The following is a 21,177-nucleotide window of genomic DNA, read 5'->3' as shown; positions in this document are numbered from 1 at the left end:
ATGAATAAATAAATGATTCAATGACGCCACTAAATGAACAAATATGGTGTTAAAAATGAACGTTGGCATTATTAAAAGATACAAACGGGACATGACTTGATACTTCAGATTGAAATGTGGATTCATTTATTTACTTTCCCATTTATTTATTTTCCTTCCTACAAATGTGTTTATTTCTAATTTCCTTTTCATGTTTTCCCAAATTTATTTATTTATTTAATTACTTTTACGTATTATTTTTAATAAACAATCAAATATTTCTATTTTTTTATTTACATTTTATTTTATTTATTTACATATTTGCTTGTTTTTTCCCCTTTTAATTATTATTATTATAATGAAAGAACAAACTTAAGGAAACAAAATGGAAATAAAAAATAAAATTAATAAAAATATTTAAAATAAATGAATAAAAGAGAAAAATATCATTTCACGTCGACTAATGAGCGTCTTCATTTATTTTAAATATTTTTGTGGCGTATTAATCTGTTACTTTTATTTTGGCGCTTCCAGCCTCCGTATCTGTGTGTGCGTGTAAAAGTCTGATGACACCCGTGTCCCCGCTGTTGCATTCTGGGTACTCTGAGGTGAAAGTGGGCTGAGGGGACGAGACGCGGGCCGACGCTGTGACATTTAACAGAGGTGGACGGAGGACGTTTAATCTCCCGTCCGTCCAAACAGAGTCGATCTGTTCCCCTTTAGTTTGGGTGATGGAGGAGAAGCGGCGGAGCGGCCGGGCGCCTCCCCCTCCCTCGCCTCAGATTAAAGTTCAAAGAGAAACAAACAGACGGAGGACGGGAGCGGGTCGCCGGAGTCAGAGTAAACACCCGTTCTCCTCCTTGTCCTCGGGGTCCTCGCTGTCTCCTGCAACGACACGTGACATTTTGACGTCATCGGACCGAAGTGAGGTTTAAGGAACAGACGAGGGTCGGCAGTGAGCGCCGCCTCTGACACCAGCGGTCTCGCTCTTAAAACTGTGCGTAGAATCCAGAACTTTGCGTCCCCGTGGACCCGTGAACGTGCTGCGCGGAGAAACTCCTGCACGCAGTCTTTCCTTTATGAACACTGATAAACTCCACCTGCGGGGAACTGTGCGGGGATGATCTCCGTCCTGTGTCGTCCCACTTTTCCTCCCGCTCTCGTCCATAAACGACATTAATGTTAAACAGCTCATGAACGCGGACGCTTAATGTCTCAATGAGGACGTCAGATTCATGAACAGGCAGAAAACCGTTTTCCGAGAAGGAGATGGAGGAGCTTTGCGGAGGTGGAGCACCACAAAAGTGTGTTGTTTGGAAGCGTCAGTAGACACTAGAGGTCTGTACCTAACCGTCACGGTGCAGGCTCTGCTGGGCGGGTACAGAGGTGGACCGCGGCCTGTAGAAGACAGCGTTAATAGGACGTTTGATTCATGAACAGGCAGAAAACGGTTCTTTGAAAGGAAATGGAGGTTTGCGGAGGTGGAGGGACGCAAAAGTGTGTTGTTTGGAAGCTTGGGTAGACACCGGGGGTTGAACGAAACACGTGTTTGTACCGAACCGTCACGGTGCAGGCTCTGCTGGGCGGGTACAGAGGTGGACCGCGGCCCGTGAATGACAGCGTTAATATGGCGGACGCACAGTCTTGTTTTGTGGTGCGGAGCTTAAAACTTAAAGTCAGAGTCCCCCCCTGGAGCGTTTGGCCTTGGGCTCGGCTCGCATGTCCACAGCAGCAGCCGGCGAGCGAGAGCAGCAGAAGAGGCAGCGTAGCCGTAACACAGAACACCCTGCATGTTTCCCCCTCGAGCACGACCGGGGATCGATCCGGCGAACAGAGAGAGAACTTTGGGCCGAATGACGACAACATGAAACCGTGGTCGCAGACGACCCCCCCGTCGTTCAAATCCCAAGTGTGGGGCGACTTCAGATCCCAGGTTAATGATGAACATGCTCACGCATTTAAAAAGGCTACACCCAGGTGTTACTATGGTTACGGTCACCTGCTCCAGGCGCGATTTCAACAGGCGATGTTTTATAAATCTCTCTTTTTCCATGGTTTTGTGCGAACGCGATGATTTGGGAAGGATCCTACGCACAGTTTTAAAAAGGAGGCCCCAGGTCACGTGACGCGTCACTACAGACGAACGATAGGATGAGTGCGTCTCACCGTCAGTAGAAAGGCGACTCTGCGCTGATGTAGAGCCGCTGGGTTTGGGAGGCGACCGGGGTGGACAGAGGGGAGAGGGGGGAGAGGGTGAAGGGGGAAGGAGTGGGAGGGGGAGGAGGAGGAGGAGGAGGGAAGCAGGAGGCGCCGCCGGTCAGCAGCCCGGGACTGGTGGCAGAGGGGGGGGTGGCGAGCGGCGGAGAGGCGCTGCTGCAGGGGGAGTCACAGGAAGCGGCGCTCAGGAAGGACGAGTCTGGAGGACGGGGAGGTGGAGAGAGAGAGAGAGAGAGAGAGAGAGAGAGAGAGAGAGAGAGAGAGAGAGAGAGAGACAGAGAGAGAGAGACAGAGAGAGAGAGACAGAGAGAGAGAGAGAGAGAGAGAGAGAGAGAGAGAGAGAGAGAGAGAGAGAGAGAGAGATTCATCATGAATGTTAAATAAACTGTTTCGCACAAAAACTCCGAGGTCTACGGAAAGATCTGGAAACAAAGCCACGCATCGCCATGACGTCATCAATGCGTGTGACGTGTTACGGCGTGATGACGTATAGGCAGCAGGAAGCATTCTCCGAGGCCCAGGTAGTGTGAGTACAAACGGGCCTGGAGGGGGGGACAAGGACCCTAAAGCACGGGGCACGGGACGGAGGCACAGTGGGAGGGCGCCCTGAACAAACGTGTGTGAAGCAGAAATACAGGATTGACTTCAGAGTCATCGTCAGATTGGTGCGATCAAAGTCACAGTTATCATTAACGCCTTCTGCAAATTCATAAAGAGATCAGAAGACACGACCTCCTGCAGCGGCGGGAGGAGAGAAGGGAGGGATGGAAGACGAGGAGGAGGAGGAGGAGGAGGAGGAGGAGGAGGAGGAGGAGAGGGGCCGAGGCGTTCAGCTCCCTCTGAAGCTGCGAGCGCCATAAAAAATGGATGCAGAGAAAGAGAGTGTGATGAAGAGCGTCCACCACGGGGCGGACTCCAGTACTTCAGCAGCACTCTCCACTCTCTCAGAGTCTCGTGTGGCGACCGAAGTAAAAAAAACACTTTTAATTGCGGCCGGAGCTTCGGACCGCGGGGACGTTAGAGAGCTTAAGAAGCATTTCTGCGGCGTCTCTTCGCCTCCTCACGCTCTGAAATGCCCCGTTTGTCACTGGACGTGGCTCTGGGGCTCTCTTCTGCGGGTCCGCACGGACGGTTGAACCCGGGCTGCACTCCAGCTCCGTCCCTCAGAGACACTTTCAGGGAAACTCGGCTTTTCTCTCTTGATGGAGGGACGATCTCCCAAACACGAGCAGCAGCTGAGAGAGGCATGATGGGGGATTGTGTCAGTGTCGGCGTGTGAGGTGAAGAGAGTCGCTCCATGACCTGATGAAGAGGAGCTGGAGCTGCAGCAGGTGGAGTTTCCCTCCTCCTCTTCTTCTTCTACACTCAGGGAAACGGGATCATAACGTTTTATCGCTTTCATCTGTCGACTGAAGAAAGAGCCGGAGGATCATCGCTTTTTATTAAAATAGCAGGTCCCTGCTGATGGTGGTGGTGCCTGCTGCAGTGGTCCTGTGTGCAGGTCTCTGCTGATGGTGGTGGTGCCTGCTGCCGTGGTCCTGTGTGCAGGTCTCTGCTGATGGTGGTGGTGCCTGCTGCCGTGGTCCTGTGTGCAGGTCTCTGCTGATGGTGGTGGTGCCTGCTGCCGTGGTCCTGTGTGTAGGTCTCTGCTGATGGTGGTGGTGCCTGCTGCCTTGGTCCTGTGTGCAGGTCTCTGCTGATGGTGGTGGTGCCTGCTGCAGTGGTCCTGTGTGCAGGTCTCTGCTGATGGTGGTGGTGCCTGCTGCCGTGGTCCTGTGTGCAGGTCTCTGCTGATGGTGGTGGTGCCTGCTGCCGTGGTCCTGTGTGCAGGTCTCTGCTGATGGTGGTGGTGCCTGCTGCCGTGGTTCTGTGTGCAGGTCTCTGCTGATGGTGGTGGTGCCTGCTGCCGTGGTCCTGTGTGCAGGTCTCTGCTGATGGTGGTGGTGCCTGCTGCCGTGGTTCTGTGTGCAGGTCTCTGCTGATGGTGGTGGTGCCTGCTGCCGTGGTCCTGTGTGCAGGTCTCTGCTGATGGTGGTGGTGCCTGCTGCCATGGTCCTGTGTGCAGGTCTCTGCTGATGGTGGTGGTGCCTGCTGAAGTGGTCCTGTGTGCAGGTCTCTGCTGATGGTGGTGGTGCCTGCTGCAGTGGTCCTGTGTGCAGGTCTCTGCTGATGGTGGTGGTGCCTGCTGCCGTGGTCCTGTGTGCAGGTCTCTGCTGATGGTGGTGGTGCCTGCTGCCGTGGTCCTGTGTGCAGGTCTCTGCTGATGGTGGTGGTGCCTGCTGCCGTGGTCCTGTGTGCAGGTCTCTGCTGATGGTGGTGGTGCCTGCTGCCGTGGTCCTGTGTGCAGGTCTCTGCTGATGTTGGTGGTGCCTGCTGCTGTGGACCTGAGTGTTGGTCTCTGCTGATGTTGGTGGTGCCTGCTGCCGTGGTCCTGTGTGCAGGTCTCTGCTGATGGTGGTGGTGCCTGCTGCCGTGGTCCTGTGTGCAGGTCTCTGCTGATGGTGGTGGTGGCTGCTGCAGTGGTCCTGTGTGCAGGTCTCTGCTGATGGTGGTGGTGCCTGCTGCCGTGGTCCTGTGTGCAGGTCTCTGCTGATGGTGGTGGTGGCTGCTGCAGTGGTCCTGCTTGACGCTTCCTGTTACGACTATTAGTCATATAAACTGTCACTAGTCTTATAAATTATAAAATTTGTAACCATATGAACACCATCAGTGGTGTCTCGCTGTATCGAAGCTGCTGTTGCTGCTACTCATCATTGATCATGTTTGCCACCATAATTATTTTCATTTTCATGTTCTGTCACCCTGGATGTGCGTGTTCCTGCTGTTCTGCTGTTTTAACAGCCATAACATGTGGGTCATGTTCACATTACTATAGATATTATTATAGTTAATGTTACTCGCTGGCTGCTTGCATCTCTGGAAGTGTGTCAGTCTCTCTGTCCATCTGTCCGTCTTTGTCTTCCTCTCTCTCTCTCCTTCTCTTCCTCTCTCCAGTGCAGACAGATGTCCGTCTTTTCTCTCTCTCTCTCTCCTTCTCTTCCTCTCCGGTGCAGACAGATGTCCGTCTTCTCTCTCTCTCTCTCTCCTTCTCTTCCTCTCCGGTGCAGACAGATGTCCGTCTTTTCTCTCTCTCTCTCTCCTTCTCTTCCTCTCTCCGGTGCAGACAGATGTGCGTCCTCCACAGAGCTGGGTCTGTCTGACGTTCCTGTCTGTTATAGTGAAGGTTTTCAACGCCACCGTACTCTACGGGGGAATTGTTGGGTCTCTGTAAATCATAAATAAGTCATAGAGTGTGGTCTTTACCTACTCTGTAAAGTGTCCTGAGATCACTTTTGTTATGATTTGGCACTTTAAATAAAACTGAATTTAATTGAATTAATTTAATATTATTTGGTTCATTTAAAAGCTTATTAATTCATCTACTGAGCGACTTATTTATCTATTTTTTCCACCCCAGTGTAATTTACTTTTCTGCAGAAGAGGAAACAATAAAGAGGATGAGTGTGAAAAATGACGACGCTGAGGCGGAAAACTGTAATAACGCAAACACAGATGAATGTGCTGCTTCGTCCACAGGCGGCCCGCGCAGCACGCGCCCGCACACGTGTGTCTGAACACAGATGCATAAGCAGAGTGATGGTGTGTCGCAGCAGGCGACGATAATTAACGCCATAAAAAGAAAACAAGCGTTTCCTTTACGACGTCGGCTCAAACGTGGAAAGTGTTTCTGCTGCATCATTAACTCCGTTTCATGAGTCAGCGTTTTTTAAACTTTATTCTTCACTCAGAAAAAAACTCTTTTAATGGAAAGAAGAAGAAGAAGTTTGGTGAGGACGCTTTTTTAACGCTCTGAGACAAACGCTGACGCTTCACCCACGCCACGTTTACACCTGACGCCGCTACCCAAGGGGAATCAAACCTGTGAACCCCAGGTTGAGCGCGTCCTCGTAGAACTGGGGTTTGGTCCTCCAGTCCAGTTTAAACTGGTTTGGTCCTCCAGTCCAGTTTAAACCGGTTTGGTCCTCCAGTCCAGTTGAAACCAGTTTGGTCCTCCAGCCCAGTTTAAACTGGTTTGGTCCTCCAGTCCAGTTTAAACCGGTTTGGTCCTCCAGTCCAGTTTAAACCAGTTCGGTCCTCCAGTCCAGTTTAAACCGGTTTGGTCCTCCAGTCCAGTTTAAACCGGTTTGGTCCTCCAGTCCAGTTTAAACCGGTTTGGTCCTCCAGTCCAGTTTAAACCGGTTTGGTCCTCCAGTCCAGTTTAAACTGGTTTGGTCCTCCAGTCCAGTTTAAACCGGTTTGGTCCTCCAGTCCAGTTGAGACCGGTTTAGTCCTCCAGTCCAGTTTAAACCGGTTTGGTCCTCCAGTCCAGTTGAAACCGGTTTGGTCCTCCAGTCCAGTTTAAACTGGTTTGGTCCTCCAGTCCAGTTTAAACCGGTTTGGTCCTCCAGTCCAGTTGAAACCGGTTTGGTCCTCCAGTCCAGTTGAGACCGGTTTGGTCCTCCAGTCCAGTTGAAACCGGTTTGGTCCAGTTTAGTAACGTTTCATTCACTTGTTCACTTTTTTTCACACAGACTTGAGCGAATAAGGCTGGATGATCCTCTACACGTCCATTTTTTTTATCAAAATAGTACGACTTGTTAGTCACAATCTTTCGTGCGTATGTGTGTGTGTGTGTGTGTGTGTGTGTGTGTGTGTGTGTGTGTGTGTGTGTGTGTGTGTGTGTGTGTGTGTGCGCGTGTGTGTGTGTGTGTACCCAAGTTCCACAGGGTCGTCTGTGCAGCCAGCTCTTTAGCGTCGTCCAGCAGCACACACAGCATGTCTGGGAGGTAGGTGCTTCGTGTTGACGGGAGCACCACCTGCACGCACACACACACAGACGCACACGCACACACACACACACGCACACGCGCACACACACACACGTTGAGCATTTATGTGTGTATTTACTTCTCTCTGCACGACTGCACACATAAATCTCTTGTCCTTGGACACATGCCGTCAAAGTCACAAATAAATAAATCAATGCCATTAAACATGCCAAGAATAATAATATTTATATATTTATATAAATATTGAGTCATCTTTTATTTATTTTATGAAGAGTTTTCCAGTTGCAAGTTTCCTAACTTTATTTCCCCAAACGTATTTCTTCATAATGAATATATAAGATAAATGTAAAAAATACAAAAGGGAAAATACTGAAAAATAAAAACACTTAAAAGTAAATAAATGGAAATATAATCTAAAAAAATTAATGCGAAAACAATAAATAAATACATTTAGAAGTTAATAAAATGTATATAAAGGGAAAAATGAATAATTAGGGGGAATTAAGACAGAGGTAGAAAATCAAAACAGATCGTTTTTGTCACATGTATTTGATTCTTTTCACAGCGTATTGTTCGATCCCGCGGCGGTTAGAATGTGACGCTGTGTGTGGGTGCGGGGGCACAGAGGTTCTAATGTGACGCTGTGTGTGTGTGCGGGGGCACAGCGGTTCTAGTGTGATGCTGTGTGGGTGCGGGGGCACAGACCTTGTAGAGGAGCAGCAGCTTCCCGTCGTGCCCCGGGGTGGAGTACAGGTGGTACTCGGGCTGCAGCCAGTAGTTTTTGCGGCAGTGGAAGTCAAGCAGGCTGACGGCGGAGCTGATCTGACTCTGCTTCAGCGACAGCAGGCTGGTCGGGCTGAGGGGGGTCCCGGGAAACAGGGGGAACACACTCCGGTCTGGATCCTCTGAGGACACACACACACACACACACACACACACACGAATCCATCAATCACGGCTTTCACAGGTGACGTGGTGGTATCGAGATATTTTAGGCAGGTACTGTTATTGATGTTTGTAATTCATGATCATAGTTTTGTGCGGTCAGACGCAGTTCAGTGTCTCCTCTGTTGAACCTGATCATGTGACCGCTGCACAACGTAAATAACGGCCCCATGACAGTGTAATGGCAGATCTGTGCTTCTGTACATCCTGTTTCTACAGAGAACTCAGGACTGGTTTTATGGACTCTGTGGACCCTGTTTTAGAGACCTTGGCCTGTGTGGACCCTGTTTTAGAGACCTTGGCCTGTGTGGACCCTGTTTTAGAGACCTTGGCCTGTGTGGACCCTGTTTCAGAGACACCAAGTGTCACAGTGGCTCAGGTGAAGTGGTTCATCGCGGTCGTTGGGTATGAACCTGAAGCTCCCACACGGCAGCTGTGGCGTTCACTTTGAAACCAACGCCATCTTTGTTTTTATTCCTCCAGATCTCAGCTAGCGTGTCCTCTAAGCTGCTCCTCACAGGGCTCTCCTGCTGCACTCTGGGTAACTCTAGGGCCCCCCCCACACACACACACACACACCGTGCTGCTGAGTGAGCGACACGTCACCAGACGAGGGTAAAGTCCTCGTTACAGGAGGAAGAGAGAGGCTCAGTGGAAACAGACGCACCGCAGTGAAACCTCTGTGACAGACGGACACCAGGAAACACGGGAAACACGGAAACGACCACGGCTGGAAAACTTATCCAGCTCATTAAAAGTTATCATGCCGTTCATTGATTAATTGATTTATAGGGACAGGCTTATGAAAATAAGATAAATTACAGATATTTCTGAACTGTGTCTGAGGAAAAACAGCGATAAATACCATTAAAACATGAAACATCTCCTCAGGAGTGCTTGCGTTGCCTGTCGGCCGCCCTTCACACGAGGAGACAGTAAACAAAACACTTGAGCTGCTATAATCACCATGATATATGAAACACACCCGGTTTATGCTAATGAAGTCATTCATCAATGTGTGGAGTACATTCATTAGCTAATGCTTCTGTGTCGACGTGCAACACTTCAACACGTGTACGAACTTTATCTGAAAGTCGGTTCAAAGGAAGTGAACGCTGCTTTAAATCAGGGAAATGACTGATTGTCTTTTTGTTGTTTTCCAGTTCAACAGTTTAAGCAGCTACTTCACGTCCCCTCCTCGTGCTTCTTCTTCATTAAATTGTTTAAACAGTGAACTGAGCAGCAGAAGTACCGTGGGCTCGGTTCTGCTGATGAGCTCCTAAATTTAAAGATCTGTTCCCTCTGCTGACTAATCCGCTCTCTAGCACATGACTCCCGGGCTGAGGTGTAAAAATGGCTCCGAAACATCATAATCCAGTTTGTTCCAAATCTCTCAACACGTCCCGAAGACACGTGTCAGCGTCTAACGCTGCTCTGACAGCAGAGTCAACATGACAGCCTGGATGGTCCTGACAGTCGTGAAGAGGAGCTGAGTTGGTGACAAACGTGAAACAAAGTCGATAAGAAGGGATTCAGAGAACGGCCTGTTACTGCTGCAGGAGGTTTACTGGGTACAGCTTCTCAAATGTCCAGATTTCTAGTTTTGTTTGTTTTCGAGGATAGTACAACTTAATATTTTGGGGCTTTGGACTCTCAGGGCGCTCACACTGTCCCTCCGTACCGTGCCCAAGCACGTTTCAGTGTGAGTGCAACCGTACTGCGTCTAGGAGCGGCACGCTTGCCGTCCACGGCCCGTTTGGGAGAGGTGGGCTTTAGTAAAGCACTTTTGCACATGTACGAGCACGAGCGTGCGCACGTGTACGAGCACGTGTGGTCTGGACCGATTGGGAGGGAAAGAACCAAGAGAAGCACAGAGACCACGTGTGTGTCCAGCACCGGTTTAAGTCCTCCTCCAGGACCCTTCAGGGTTGGGACGGCACTGCACAACGCTCTACCGTGCTCAACTTGAACCGTTTTCCTCCAATGAGGGTCAAGAAAGGTTCCAGTGGGAGACATCACATCACATCAGACCTCATGGACCTTTCTTCAGTCTCAACAACCAGGGTCCAGGTGTTTGAGTTAAGAGACGTCTCTGTAAGCAGATATCTGCAAATGAATGCAGAGAAAAGCTAAATCATCGTCAGACAATTAGCAGTTGGGTCCCGCCTCTTCCTGTTCCTGTTTACCTCCATCTTTTCTTTTTTTCTCGGTTGGTGTCAATCATGAGCAAACAGCAAGTCCTGAGAACAGGGAGTTGGAAAACCAAGAGTGTCGGACGGACCGGGCTCTGTGCTCTGGACCGGTTGGCAGGGAAAGTACCAAGAGAAGCACAGAGACCATGTGTGTGTCCAGCACCGGTTTCAGTCGTCGTCCTCCAGGAAGACAGGACCCTTCAGGGTTGGGATGGCACAGCCCAACGCTCTACTGTGTGAACCGTCAACTTTTCCTCCAACGAGGGTCAAGAAACGTTCCACACACACATCACATCACATCACATCAGACCTCATGGAGTTTGAGTTTAGAGACGTCTCTGTAAGCAGATATCTGCAAATGAACGCAGCTAAAAGCTAAATCATCTAAATTCATCTAAATTATTTTTATGTTCTCCATCTGTGAAATCCGTCCAAGCTCCAAAAGTGATTCTTCTTTCCTTTGTTTCCTCTCAGGAGTCTCTCTCTTCTCTACCCACACACTCTCCTCCCTCCCTGCGTCGCTCTCTTGCAGCGGTACGCGTCGGGGCTCACTGCGATGTCATCGCACCTCTCATTAATACTCCACAGGCCATTCGTGGGGAGAGTTAACTCTCAAACTTTTCTCATTTTCAGAAATGTCTGCGGGCGTCAGGACAGAGGAGCTTTGCCTCATCACCAGATCATTATCGATGCCGTTTGATGAATGTGTTCTTTAATGGAGGAGACAAAGTGAAGGGGCGGCTCACACGTACAGGAGAGCAGCAGAGAGCCAAACAAACAGGTGGGAGCGCAGTTCATTAGGAGCCACTTCGGTGTGTTTGGACGCACGAGCACAAAGTGATATTGATTCTTTCAGCGCTGGAGCTCTACACACACTTTCCTCTTGCAGCCGGGGGCGTGGTTGTTGTTGCTAAAAGAAAAGATGTTTAAGCAGTTTTGAGGGAACTTTTCCAGAGAAAGAAAATATGTTTTGGGTCAATTCGTCGAATAACGAGGGTGGGATGAAGGTTAACGAGGGTGGGATGGAGGGTAACTCAGCTGTGTTTGAAGCCTCCCCTTGTCGATTCAAATCAAACCAGTCAACACGGGTTCATGACAACGACCCGGGTCACGGCCTTGGTGCCACGCACACAAATATTACCAGAGCTAAGCCGAGTGGGGGGACTGTGGCTCAGTGTAGGAGTGGGTCGTCCTCCATTCGAGAGATTGGTGGTTCGTTCCCACCAGTCGGGCGAGAGAGAAACCCCTCAGTGCGCGTAGAACTGGACAGTGTCGCAGTACACGGCGTCTCAGATGGTTCCAGTTGGGCGAGAGAGAAACCCCTCACTGCGCGTAGAGCTGGACAGTGTCGCAGTACACGCCGTCTCAGATGGTTCCAGTCAGGCGGGAGAGAAACCCCTCAGTGTGCGTAGAACTGGACAGTGTGGCAGTACACCGCGTCTCAGTGTGAGACTAAGTGTGAGTTCCAGGACACGACCCGGGAGAAGTCGGATATCCTCATCACGTCTGTGTGTGAACGCTCTGTGAGGCGTTCAGGGGGCAGAAAGTGCTGAGTCAGGAGGAGCACGGCTTCAGGCTGCAGCTCCGACTGAAGTGATCCTTCTGCTCCGGACCAGGATTCATACTCACAGATCTTTCTCGCGGCGCATGAACATTTTTAATTGGCTGAAATCTGCTTTTTACTTTCACGCTGTGGAAAGTTTCTCCAAAGTCACATGAACTCTGAAAAACTGCGCCGGGAGTGAAATCTAGATGTAATTATCTTTATAGATTATATAATTATTATTTAATACGTGTTCATTATAAGTCCTCACATATGAGATGTTTGAGTCTCTGGCATTTATGTGATTAATCATCATTTAATGTAAAAAATGCGCGGTGCATGTTGAGATATACGACTGTGTGAAGCGTGCCGTTTCATTTCCATGTGTGTGTTTGTGTAAAGAGCCCAAAATGGCTCCTGTTAAGAGACACGCTTACGACGCAGAGTTTACACTCAAGGCCATTAGTCACGCAGTAGAACACGGGAACAGAGCAGCAGCCAGAGAGTTGAACATGAACCAATCAATGGTGCCGAAGTGGAGGAAGCAACAAGACGACCTGCGCCGAGTAAAGAAGACTAAACAGAGAGAGACGGCTGCAGCTGGAGGACAAACTCCAACAGTGGGTTGTTGAACAGAGAGCAGCAAGTAGAAGAGTCTGTACGATCACTGTTCCACTGAAGGCAACAGCGCTAGCACGCCAACTTAACATCAATGAGTTTAGAGGCGGTCCTTAACGTGACCCCAGCCTCCACTGCAGCGTCTGTTCTATGCGCCTTATAATGTGGTGCGCCTTATATATGAAAAAAGTTTCAAAATAAGACGGAAAATACGGTACATAAATATTATTATATATTATTATATTATTCGTCATTGAGGCAGCTTCCGTCCTCCACCCACTCACCTGCTGCTCCTGTGTAGAAGGGGTTTCCCAGGCGCGGCGGCAGGGGCCCGGCTCTCAGCGGGGAGCATGCGTCCCCAGCTCCTCCCATCATCCCTCCGTTGCTCCTGTGCAGGACGAGCGCCCCGCCTCCTCCTCCTGCGGTGCCGGCGTTGTTGTTTCCCAGGTAACCCCTGCTGTTGCTCCTCCTCCCGACTACGCCGCCGTCTTTGATCCCGGCCGGTTTGGCCAAGGTCACCTCCAGGACGGCTCCGTCGATCTGCGCCCCGTTCATGAGGCTCAGCGCGGTGACGGCGTCGTCGCGGCAGCGGTAGTGAACGAAGGCGTAGTCGGTGAGCTTCTTGACCCGCTCCACGGAGCCCGGTTTGAAACGGGAGAACTCCTGACGAAGGGTTTCCTCGGTGGTGTTCAGCATCAGGTTACGCACCTGCAGCATGCACAGGACGGAGTCAGTGTTTATGAAACACACACACACACACACACACACACATATACACACACATATATATTTAACGTCTACTCTTTATTGATGTTCTTTCCTTTATGCACGGTTCTGACACCTTTTCCAAAGTCACATTTAAGCACTTTTCACTTATGGTTCATGACAGCGCTCTACGTAAGGGTGACAAATCAAAAGGTTCAGCGTGTGCAGGTAGACTCAGAAGTCTTATCCATCTGAATTTTGGACTATCTCATCTCATCTTCAGCCTCTTATCCGGGGTCAGGTCTCAGTGGCAGCAGCTCCAGCAGGGACCCCAAACTTCCCTTTCCTGGGCCACATTAACCAGCTCTAACTGGGGGATCCTGAGGCGTTCCCAGGCCAGTGTGGAGATCTAATCTCTCCACCTGGTCCTGGGTCTTCCCCGAGGCCTCCTCCCAGCTGGACGTGCCTGGAACACCTCCCTAGGGAGGCGCCCAGGGTTCATCCTTACCAGATGATCCTGAACCACCTCAACTGGCTCCTTTCAACACAAAGGAGCAGCGGCTCTACTCCGAGTTCCTCACGGATGCTAAATTTTGGACTAGATATATTAATATCAGTGATGGACCGATACATGCGTGTGGGCTGCTGCGTTCTCCCGTAGTTTTAACCCGTCATTAATTACAGACGGGCGAACAAAGACAGCTCTTTGTTGCTGGAGTAAGTTCAATAAAGTTCATTTTTAAAATAGACTCTTAACATTTGTCATTGGCAGTCTGTACCACAGTCTGGACCGGTCATCGGCTGAGCTCATGAAAAAAAAAAAAGCGGTATATGCCCCAAAATTCCACATCGGTCACCTCTCAATTTAGCTGAGTCCTGCTGAATATCTCACAGGCCTCTTCCTAAAACATGACCTGTGTGCAGGAGGAGCAGCACTTTCCAGCTGCAGCCCCGGAGCGGATGCCCTTGGCACGACGGAAGTGACGTAGGACACCAGAAACTCAGTTTCTCTGAAGATACTCGCTGTCAGATAATAACGGAGACATTTAAAAACAAGGTGAGCTTTGCTAAGCTGATAATGTTGCCTAGCTAACTACAAGGTAACTAGCATTCTGCTGCTACGTAAATGCTTCATCACTTCTGTCACGTCAGGGGCTTGTGTCACGTCAGGGGCTTCCGCTTCGGCAGCTGGATGCTTCTCAGGAGGAGCCCCGTTGTCTCCGGACTGCTCCAGAGTTAAAGGCTCTAAGGTTTCCTCGTTCACACCACTTTGACTCACGTAAAGGACTCGTACGCGCTGCATGACCTCCTCGTCCACGTCTTTCTCGGGTTCGGCCCAGTCCACCTGGATGGAGTGACCCCACAGCTGGAAGGTTCCTGTCGGACACAGCAAACACACTCACAACTCTTTAAATCTGGACTCTCTGATTCCTCCTGTGGTGGAAACTGGAGCTTACGTCCTCTGCTGACGAACGTCCTGAGGAGGAAACCCTGCTGTTTAATCAGTGTGCTGTATTTAACTGATGCCTTACAGCATTGAACATTGATTTACACTCACAGAACTGGCCACACACACACACACACGCACACACACACACACACGCGCACACACACACACACACACCTCAGTACAAATGTTCGCCATAATCCCCCTGCTGGGTTAATTAAACGTTCAGGTTCATCAGCAGCTGTGATTGGCTGATTGATTCCCTTCCGGTGATTTCACATAAATCTATTTCTGTATCCACTCAGGTGAGAGCTGATCTGAGAGAACAGCTGCAACACAATAAATAAACAAAGGAGGCATTTAATAAACAGATGGAGCTGCCGTGGACCTCTCCTCTAGTCTATGTTTGTACATGATGCCATTTGTAGAAGTTAATAAGACACTTCACTTTGAGGTAACGCTGATATCCTCCAAACAAGTTAAAGTTGAATATTTCTAAGCCCTTCTGTGTGGAGTTTGCATGTTGTCCCCGTGTCTGCGTGGGTTTTCTCCGGGTTCTCCGGTTTCCTCCCACAGTCCAAAGACGTGCAGGTGTTGGGTTCATTGATGACTCTAAATCACCCGTAGGTGTGAATGGTTGTCTGTCTCTGTTCGTCTCTATGTGTCCTGTGATAGACTGGCGTCCTGTCCAGGGTGGACCCCGCCTCACGCCCGATGTCACCTGGGATCGACTCCAGCCCCCTCGCGACCCCGACCCCAGGATAAGCGGTTGATGATGAATGAATGAATAAATGTAATTGAACTTGGGTCTGATCAGATGTCGGTGCAGCTACTGAGAAGCCAGACTGCTGATGAAACAGTATCTGGGTCTAGATTTATATAAAGAATAAAGTCAGTAAAAGTGTTTCAAACATTAGAAAAAGTGCATGTGTGGCTTGTTATTCATCCTCAGTCTTGACTTCTGTCCTGAAACCAGGTCTAAGGTCCTGCAGCTCAAAAAGAACTCGCTAATCTCAGATTAGGGCTCATTTTTGATGAGTCATTAAAGTGGTTTTATTTCATGATCTGACGTTTTTTTTATGGGGATGATCAAATCGCTTGTTTTGTATTTTAATTTGTATTTTTTTTGTGATTTCTATTTGAACTGTTGTTAGTCTTGCTTAGGGACCCCAGGAAGGAGTCTTCACCATGGTGACACACACACACACACACACACACACACACACACACACACACACACACACACACACACACACACACACACACACACACACACACACACACACACACACACACACACACACACACACACACACACACACACACACACACACACACACACACACACACACACACACACACACACACACACACACACACACACACGAAGAAAAGGCACCAGTGTCCAGTTTATTAGGAACACCATCAGCAGCTACAACTTCATCCTCATGAAGGTTTAAATGTTCAGTTTGTTTTGATTCAACTGTCTCCTGCTGCTGACGCTGCTGCTGCTGCTGCTGCTGTGTTCTAGCGCCCTCTGCTGGACACACACAGGAACATGAGCTCACACACACACACAGGAACATGAGCTCACACACACACACACACATGCACACAGTGTCTCACCTGGTATGAGCCTCCTGCGGGCCATGGCTGCCGCTTTGTGGGATTCATACTCTACGAAGGCAAAACCTCGGTTTCTGCTTTTATCATTGCAGCTGGGATACACGATGACATCCACCACGCCATCCGTCACCTGGACGCACACACACACACACACACACACCCACACACACGCAGTAATGAGAGTGTGTGAAGGCCGATAAAGTGACTGACTGACTGACTGAGTGAGTGAGTGATGTTAAACATTAAAAACATGTCAGTAAACTCAGCTCTTAACCACATGATTAAAGCGGCTGCTCTTCAGACATGTCTCTGTTAAACTGTGCTGGTGCTGTCGGGGCGTCCACATACTTTTGTCCGGGGCGTCGCGGTGGAACTTTGATCCGAACACACGCCGTCATTTAAACGCTCTACATTCAGCTGCTCGTTTAGATTTGAACGTTTACAACTTTCCCTGAAGGCGTCGGCGTCAGAAAAACCCTTTTACTCCACGTCTTAATCACTCTGCTCGTTAGAGAGAGCTGATGCGTTTCCATGGTTACGCCCAGATCACACCCACACACAGTTTTGTTGTTGTTTATGAAAACAGGAAACAGATGCTTCTGGGTGTACACAGTTTCTGTTGAAGCTGCTATAATTAATAATAATTACATAAATAAATGAAAAGTTCATGAAAGGTGAAAAACATAATATTAACAATAAACAAAGGTTTTAATTAATTGATAAAATGTGAAAAAATATAAATATTTATTTTTTAATTTGCTTCTTTATTTACATTTGTATTAATTCCCCTGTTTGTATATTTTTATACTTTTTCTCATTTATTTTCTTCCCTTTGCGTTTTCACCTCCACTTATTTCCCTAAACGTATTTTTTTCTTTATTATTTTCTGTATTTTTTTTATGTATTATTTTCTTTATTCATGTTTTTATTATTTATTCACTATCAAGAAGAAATGCACCAAGAAATGTTTAAAATATAAATAAACGTAAAAAATAATATAGAAATTAATAAGTTTGGATGAATAAATGAATAAAAGGGAAAATCATGGAAACATAAATAAATACATTTAAAAGAAAATTTCAGATAAATCAAAAAATAAATATTAAAAAATGAAGATAAAAGTAAAAATAGTAAAGTAAATAAATTGGGTGATTAATCCAAAACGGTGAGTAAATAAAGGCAGACTGAATGCCTTTATTTTGGTTCATTTAACGGTTTATTAATGTATTAAATTTGTATTTAGCTACAACAGCGCGGAACACCGCAAACACCTTTACCTATGATGGTCCATGATGCTCAGGTGTGTGTGTGTGTGTGTGTGTGTGTGTGTGTGTGTGTGTGTGTGTGTGTGTGTGTGTGTGTGTAAGCGTGTGAATGCGTGTGTGTGCGTGTGTAAGCGTGTGTGTGTGTGTGTGTAAGCGTGTGTGTAAGCGTGTGTGTGTGTGTGTAAGCGTGTGCGTGAGCATGTGTGTGTGTAAGCGTGTGTGTGTGTGCGTGTGTAAGTGCGTGTGTGTGCGTGTAAGCGTGTGTAAGCGTGTGCATGCGTGCGTGCGTGTGTGTAAGCGTGTGTGTGTGTGTGTGTGTGTGTGTAAGCGTGTGTGTAAGCGTGTGCGTGCGTATGTAAGCGTGTGTGTAAGCGTGTGCGTGTGTGTGTAAGTGTGTAAGCGTGTGTGTGTGTGCGTGTGTGTGTGTGTAAGTGTGTGTGTGTGTGTGTGTGTGTGTAAGCGTGTGTGTAAGCGTGTGTGCGTGCGTGCGTAAGCTTGTAGTTTTAAATGTGTCGTTTTAAAGGTCTAGTCTTTTCTTGTTGATGCTTTTAATGTGAAATTATTTCTGCGTTTTAAAGGACTGTTCTGTAAATCTCGTCGTACTGGAGCAACGACAAAGACGATTCTATTTTTCGAGTCATGTATTGTTTTTATGTGTGTGTGTGTGTTCTGCGTCGTACCTTGGTCATCTCCTCCAGGATCTCGTCCTTCCTCTTGTCTTTGGGGATGGAGCCGATGAAGAGGCGGCAGTTGTCCAGACTCACGCACACGCCCACGAACTTCCCCACGCGGATCTCGTAGTTGTCCAGCATCTGGATGGCTCTCTGCGCCGCCTCTCTGGAGCACGACCCGTAAACCACCAACACGTCATCAATCAGGAGAAGGAGTTCATGTTTGAGTGCAGTGATGACGCTCGTTTTCACCTGTTGGTGTACATGACGAAGGCGTAGCCGCGGTTCTCTCCGCTGAACTCCATCATGAGCCTGAACTCGTAGATGCGGCCGGCTCTCTCGAACAGAGGCACCAGCTCGTCCTCGTACATGTCTCTGGGGATCTTCCCCACGAACACCTCGCAGCCCCGCGGAGGGGCCGGGCCCTCCCAACCTGTGGGCCAGAGACACAAGAGTCAGAAGAGCGGAGGGTGGAGGGTGGAGGGGCCGGGCCCTCCCAACCTGTGGGCCAGAGACACAAGAGTCAGAAGAGCGGAGGGTGGAGGGTGGAGGGGCCGGGCCCTCCCAACCTGTGGGCCAGAGACACAAGGGTCAGAAGAGCGGAGGGTGGAGGGGTGGAGGGTGGAGGGGCCGGGCCCTCCCAACCTGTGGGCCAGAGACACAAGCGTTAGAAGAGCGGAGGGCAGAGGGCGGAGAGGAGAGGACGGAGAGCAGAGGACTAGGGCGAAGGGCGGAGAGCGGAGGAGGAGGGCGGAAGAGGGAGGGCAGAGGGCGAAGGGCGGAAAGTGGAGGGCGGAGAGCAGAGGACGGAGGGCGAAGGGCGGAGAGAGGAGGGCGGAGAGCGGAGGGCGGAGGGCGGAGAGCGGAGGGCGGAGGACGGAGGGCGGAGAGTGGAGGGCGGAGAGCGGAGAACGGAGGGCGGAGATCGGAGGACGGAGATCGGAGGACGGAGGGCAGAGGCAAAGGGTGGAGAGCGGAGGATAGAGGGCGGAGGGCGAAGGGCGGAGAGTGGAGAGTGGAGGGCGGAGAGCGGAGAACGGAGGGCGGAGAACGGAGGATGGAGGGCGAAGGGCGGAGAGCGGAGGATAGAGGGCGGAGGATTGAGGGCGGAGGATAGAGGGCGGAGAGCGGAGAGTGGAGGACGGAGAGCGGAGGGCACAGGGCGGAGGATTGAGGGCAGAGGGCGGAGAGCGGTCAGCTTCAGGCTTCTTATCAGCGCTTCCTGTGACCGTTATATCACAATAAAAGCCCATCAATGTTGTCCAAACACCCTGGACCAAACTTCAGTCCTTCACAATAAAAGCCCATCAATGTTGTCCAAACACCCTGGACCAAACTTCAGTCCTTCACAATAAAAGCCCATCAATGTTGTCCAAACACCCTGGACCAAACTTCAGTCCTTCACAATAAAAGCCCATCCATGTTGTCAACACATCCAGGACCAAATTTCAGTCCTTCACAATAAAAGCCCATCAATGTTCTCCAAATATCCAGGACCAAACTTCAGTCCTTCACAATAAAAGCACATCAATGTTGTCAACACATCCAGGACCAAACTTCAGTCCTTCACAATAAAAGCACATCAATGTCCAAACATCCAGGACCAAACTTCAGTCCTTCACAATAAAAGCACATCAATGTCCAAACATCCAGGACCAAACTTGGTGCAGATCATCCAGTAAATCAACACACACACACACACACACACACACACACACACACACACACACACACACACACACACACACACACACACACACACACACACACACACACACACACACACACACACACACACACACACACACACACACACACACACACACACACACACACACACACACACACACACACACACACACACACACACACACCCCTACCTGGCGGGGGTCCTCCGTACTTCCTCTGTCCGTTCTCCTGCACCATGTTGTATCCCGTCTTCTCCATCAGGGCGAGCAGCGCCATCTCTTTGGCGCAGGATGCCTTGAACTCGTCCTCGCCGCCCAGCGGGCTGATCTTCCCGGACTCTGCTTCCATGTCTGCGTCTGACTCTTTGTCCCCGTCTGTCCGACAAACACGTTTACGTTACTTTGCTCTTCTGCTCAAAGACTGTTGACGTTGGTAAAACTCTCCTTCTGCAGAGAAATAAAGTGTTTTAAAGTCTCTGGGATCAGCTGCAAAATGCATCATCATCAGTGTTTCAGGACTAAAAGTCATATTTTGAGACTAAGGGCGCCCTCCCACTGTGCCTCCGTCCCGTGCCCCGTACTTTAGGGTCCTTGTCCCCCCCTCCAGGCCCGTTTGTACTCACACTACCTGGGCCTCGGAGAATGCTTCTTGCTGCCTATACGTCATGACCTCAGAGCCGCCGCAGGCCTCGTGCTCGTACACGTGCGCACGCTCATGCTCGTACACGTGCAAACGTGCTTTACTAAAGCCCACCTCTCCCAAACGGGCCGTGGACGGCAAGCGTGCCGCTCCTAGACGTGGTACGGTTGCACTCACACTGGTCAAAGGAACCAGACTTTAGCCGTGGAACCTGTTTGGGCACGGTACGGAGGCACAGTGGGAGTGTGCCCTAAAAGTCATATTTTGAGACTAGAAGTCAAAGTATTTGAGACTTAAAGTTGTGGTAAATTACATATTTCTATGAATACATAGATATTGAAAATGATTGTTTCACCTTTATTTTTTCCATTAAATTCACGTTAAAAGACCAAACATGAAATTAAATCATATTTCTGTTCTTTAGCTGTTTGTTCTGATGTGCTAACAGTTTCAAACATTTTCAAACCTTGAAAACACATTAAAATTCAAGCACCTAAATAAATAATAATATTAAATATATACACGTAGAAAAACACAAATATCGGCTGATAATATCGGCCGACGAATGCACGGTGTAGCGGTTTAACTGGTGACCGTGTTAACTGGTTATTTCATTGAGACGTTTTCCTAAAAAAGGACTTTAAACTTTAATATTTTTACATTAATATTTAATATTTAAGTATCTGACATTAATGTAAGTTCATTTGTGTTCAGAGGCGGGAAACTATCCCTTCAGCAGCCGTTAACGTGTCGGTAACGGTCGCGTCTCCATCCAAACGTTTCCTAGCCAACGGCTAACGGCTAACGGTTGA

The 21,177-nt window shown here is 49.1% G+C and overlaps 1 protein-coding gene across 1 annotated transcript; it reads right to left on the bottom strand.

The window, feature by feature from the left end:
- Positions 1–2,147: 2,147 nt before the first annotated feature.
- rbm46 (RNA binding motif protein 46) lies at positions 2,148–20,074 on the bottom strand (the record flags this gene model as incomplete). Its single annotated transcript, XM_083936861.1, has 9 exons — positions 2,148–2,395; positions 6,950–7,052; positions 7,731–7,930; positions 12,608–13,031; positions 14,308–14,405; positions 16,102–16,231; positions 18,047–18,203; positions 18,290–18,470; positions 19,918–20,074. 9 exons carry the CDS (start codon positions 20,072–20,074, stop codon positions 2,148–2,150), a joined length of 1,698 nt encoding a protein of 565 aa, XP_083792987.1.
- Positions 20,075–21,177: the final 1,103 nt, after the last annotated feature.

The sequence above is a fragment of the Echiichthys vipera genome (assembly GCF_963691815.1).
Source record: "Echiichthys vipera genome assembly, chromosome: 22".
Classification (NCBI taxonomy): domain Eukaryota; kingdom Metazoa; phylum Chordata; class Actinopteri; order Perciformes; family Trachinidae; genus Echiichthys; species Echiichthys vipera.
Note: the sequence above shows the minus strand (reverse complement) of the source record. Positions and strands in the feature narration are given on the sequence as shown.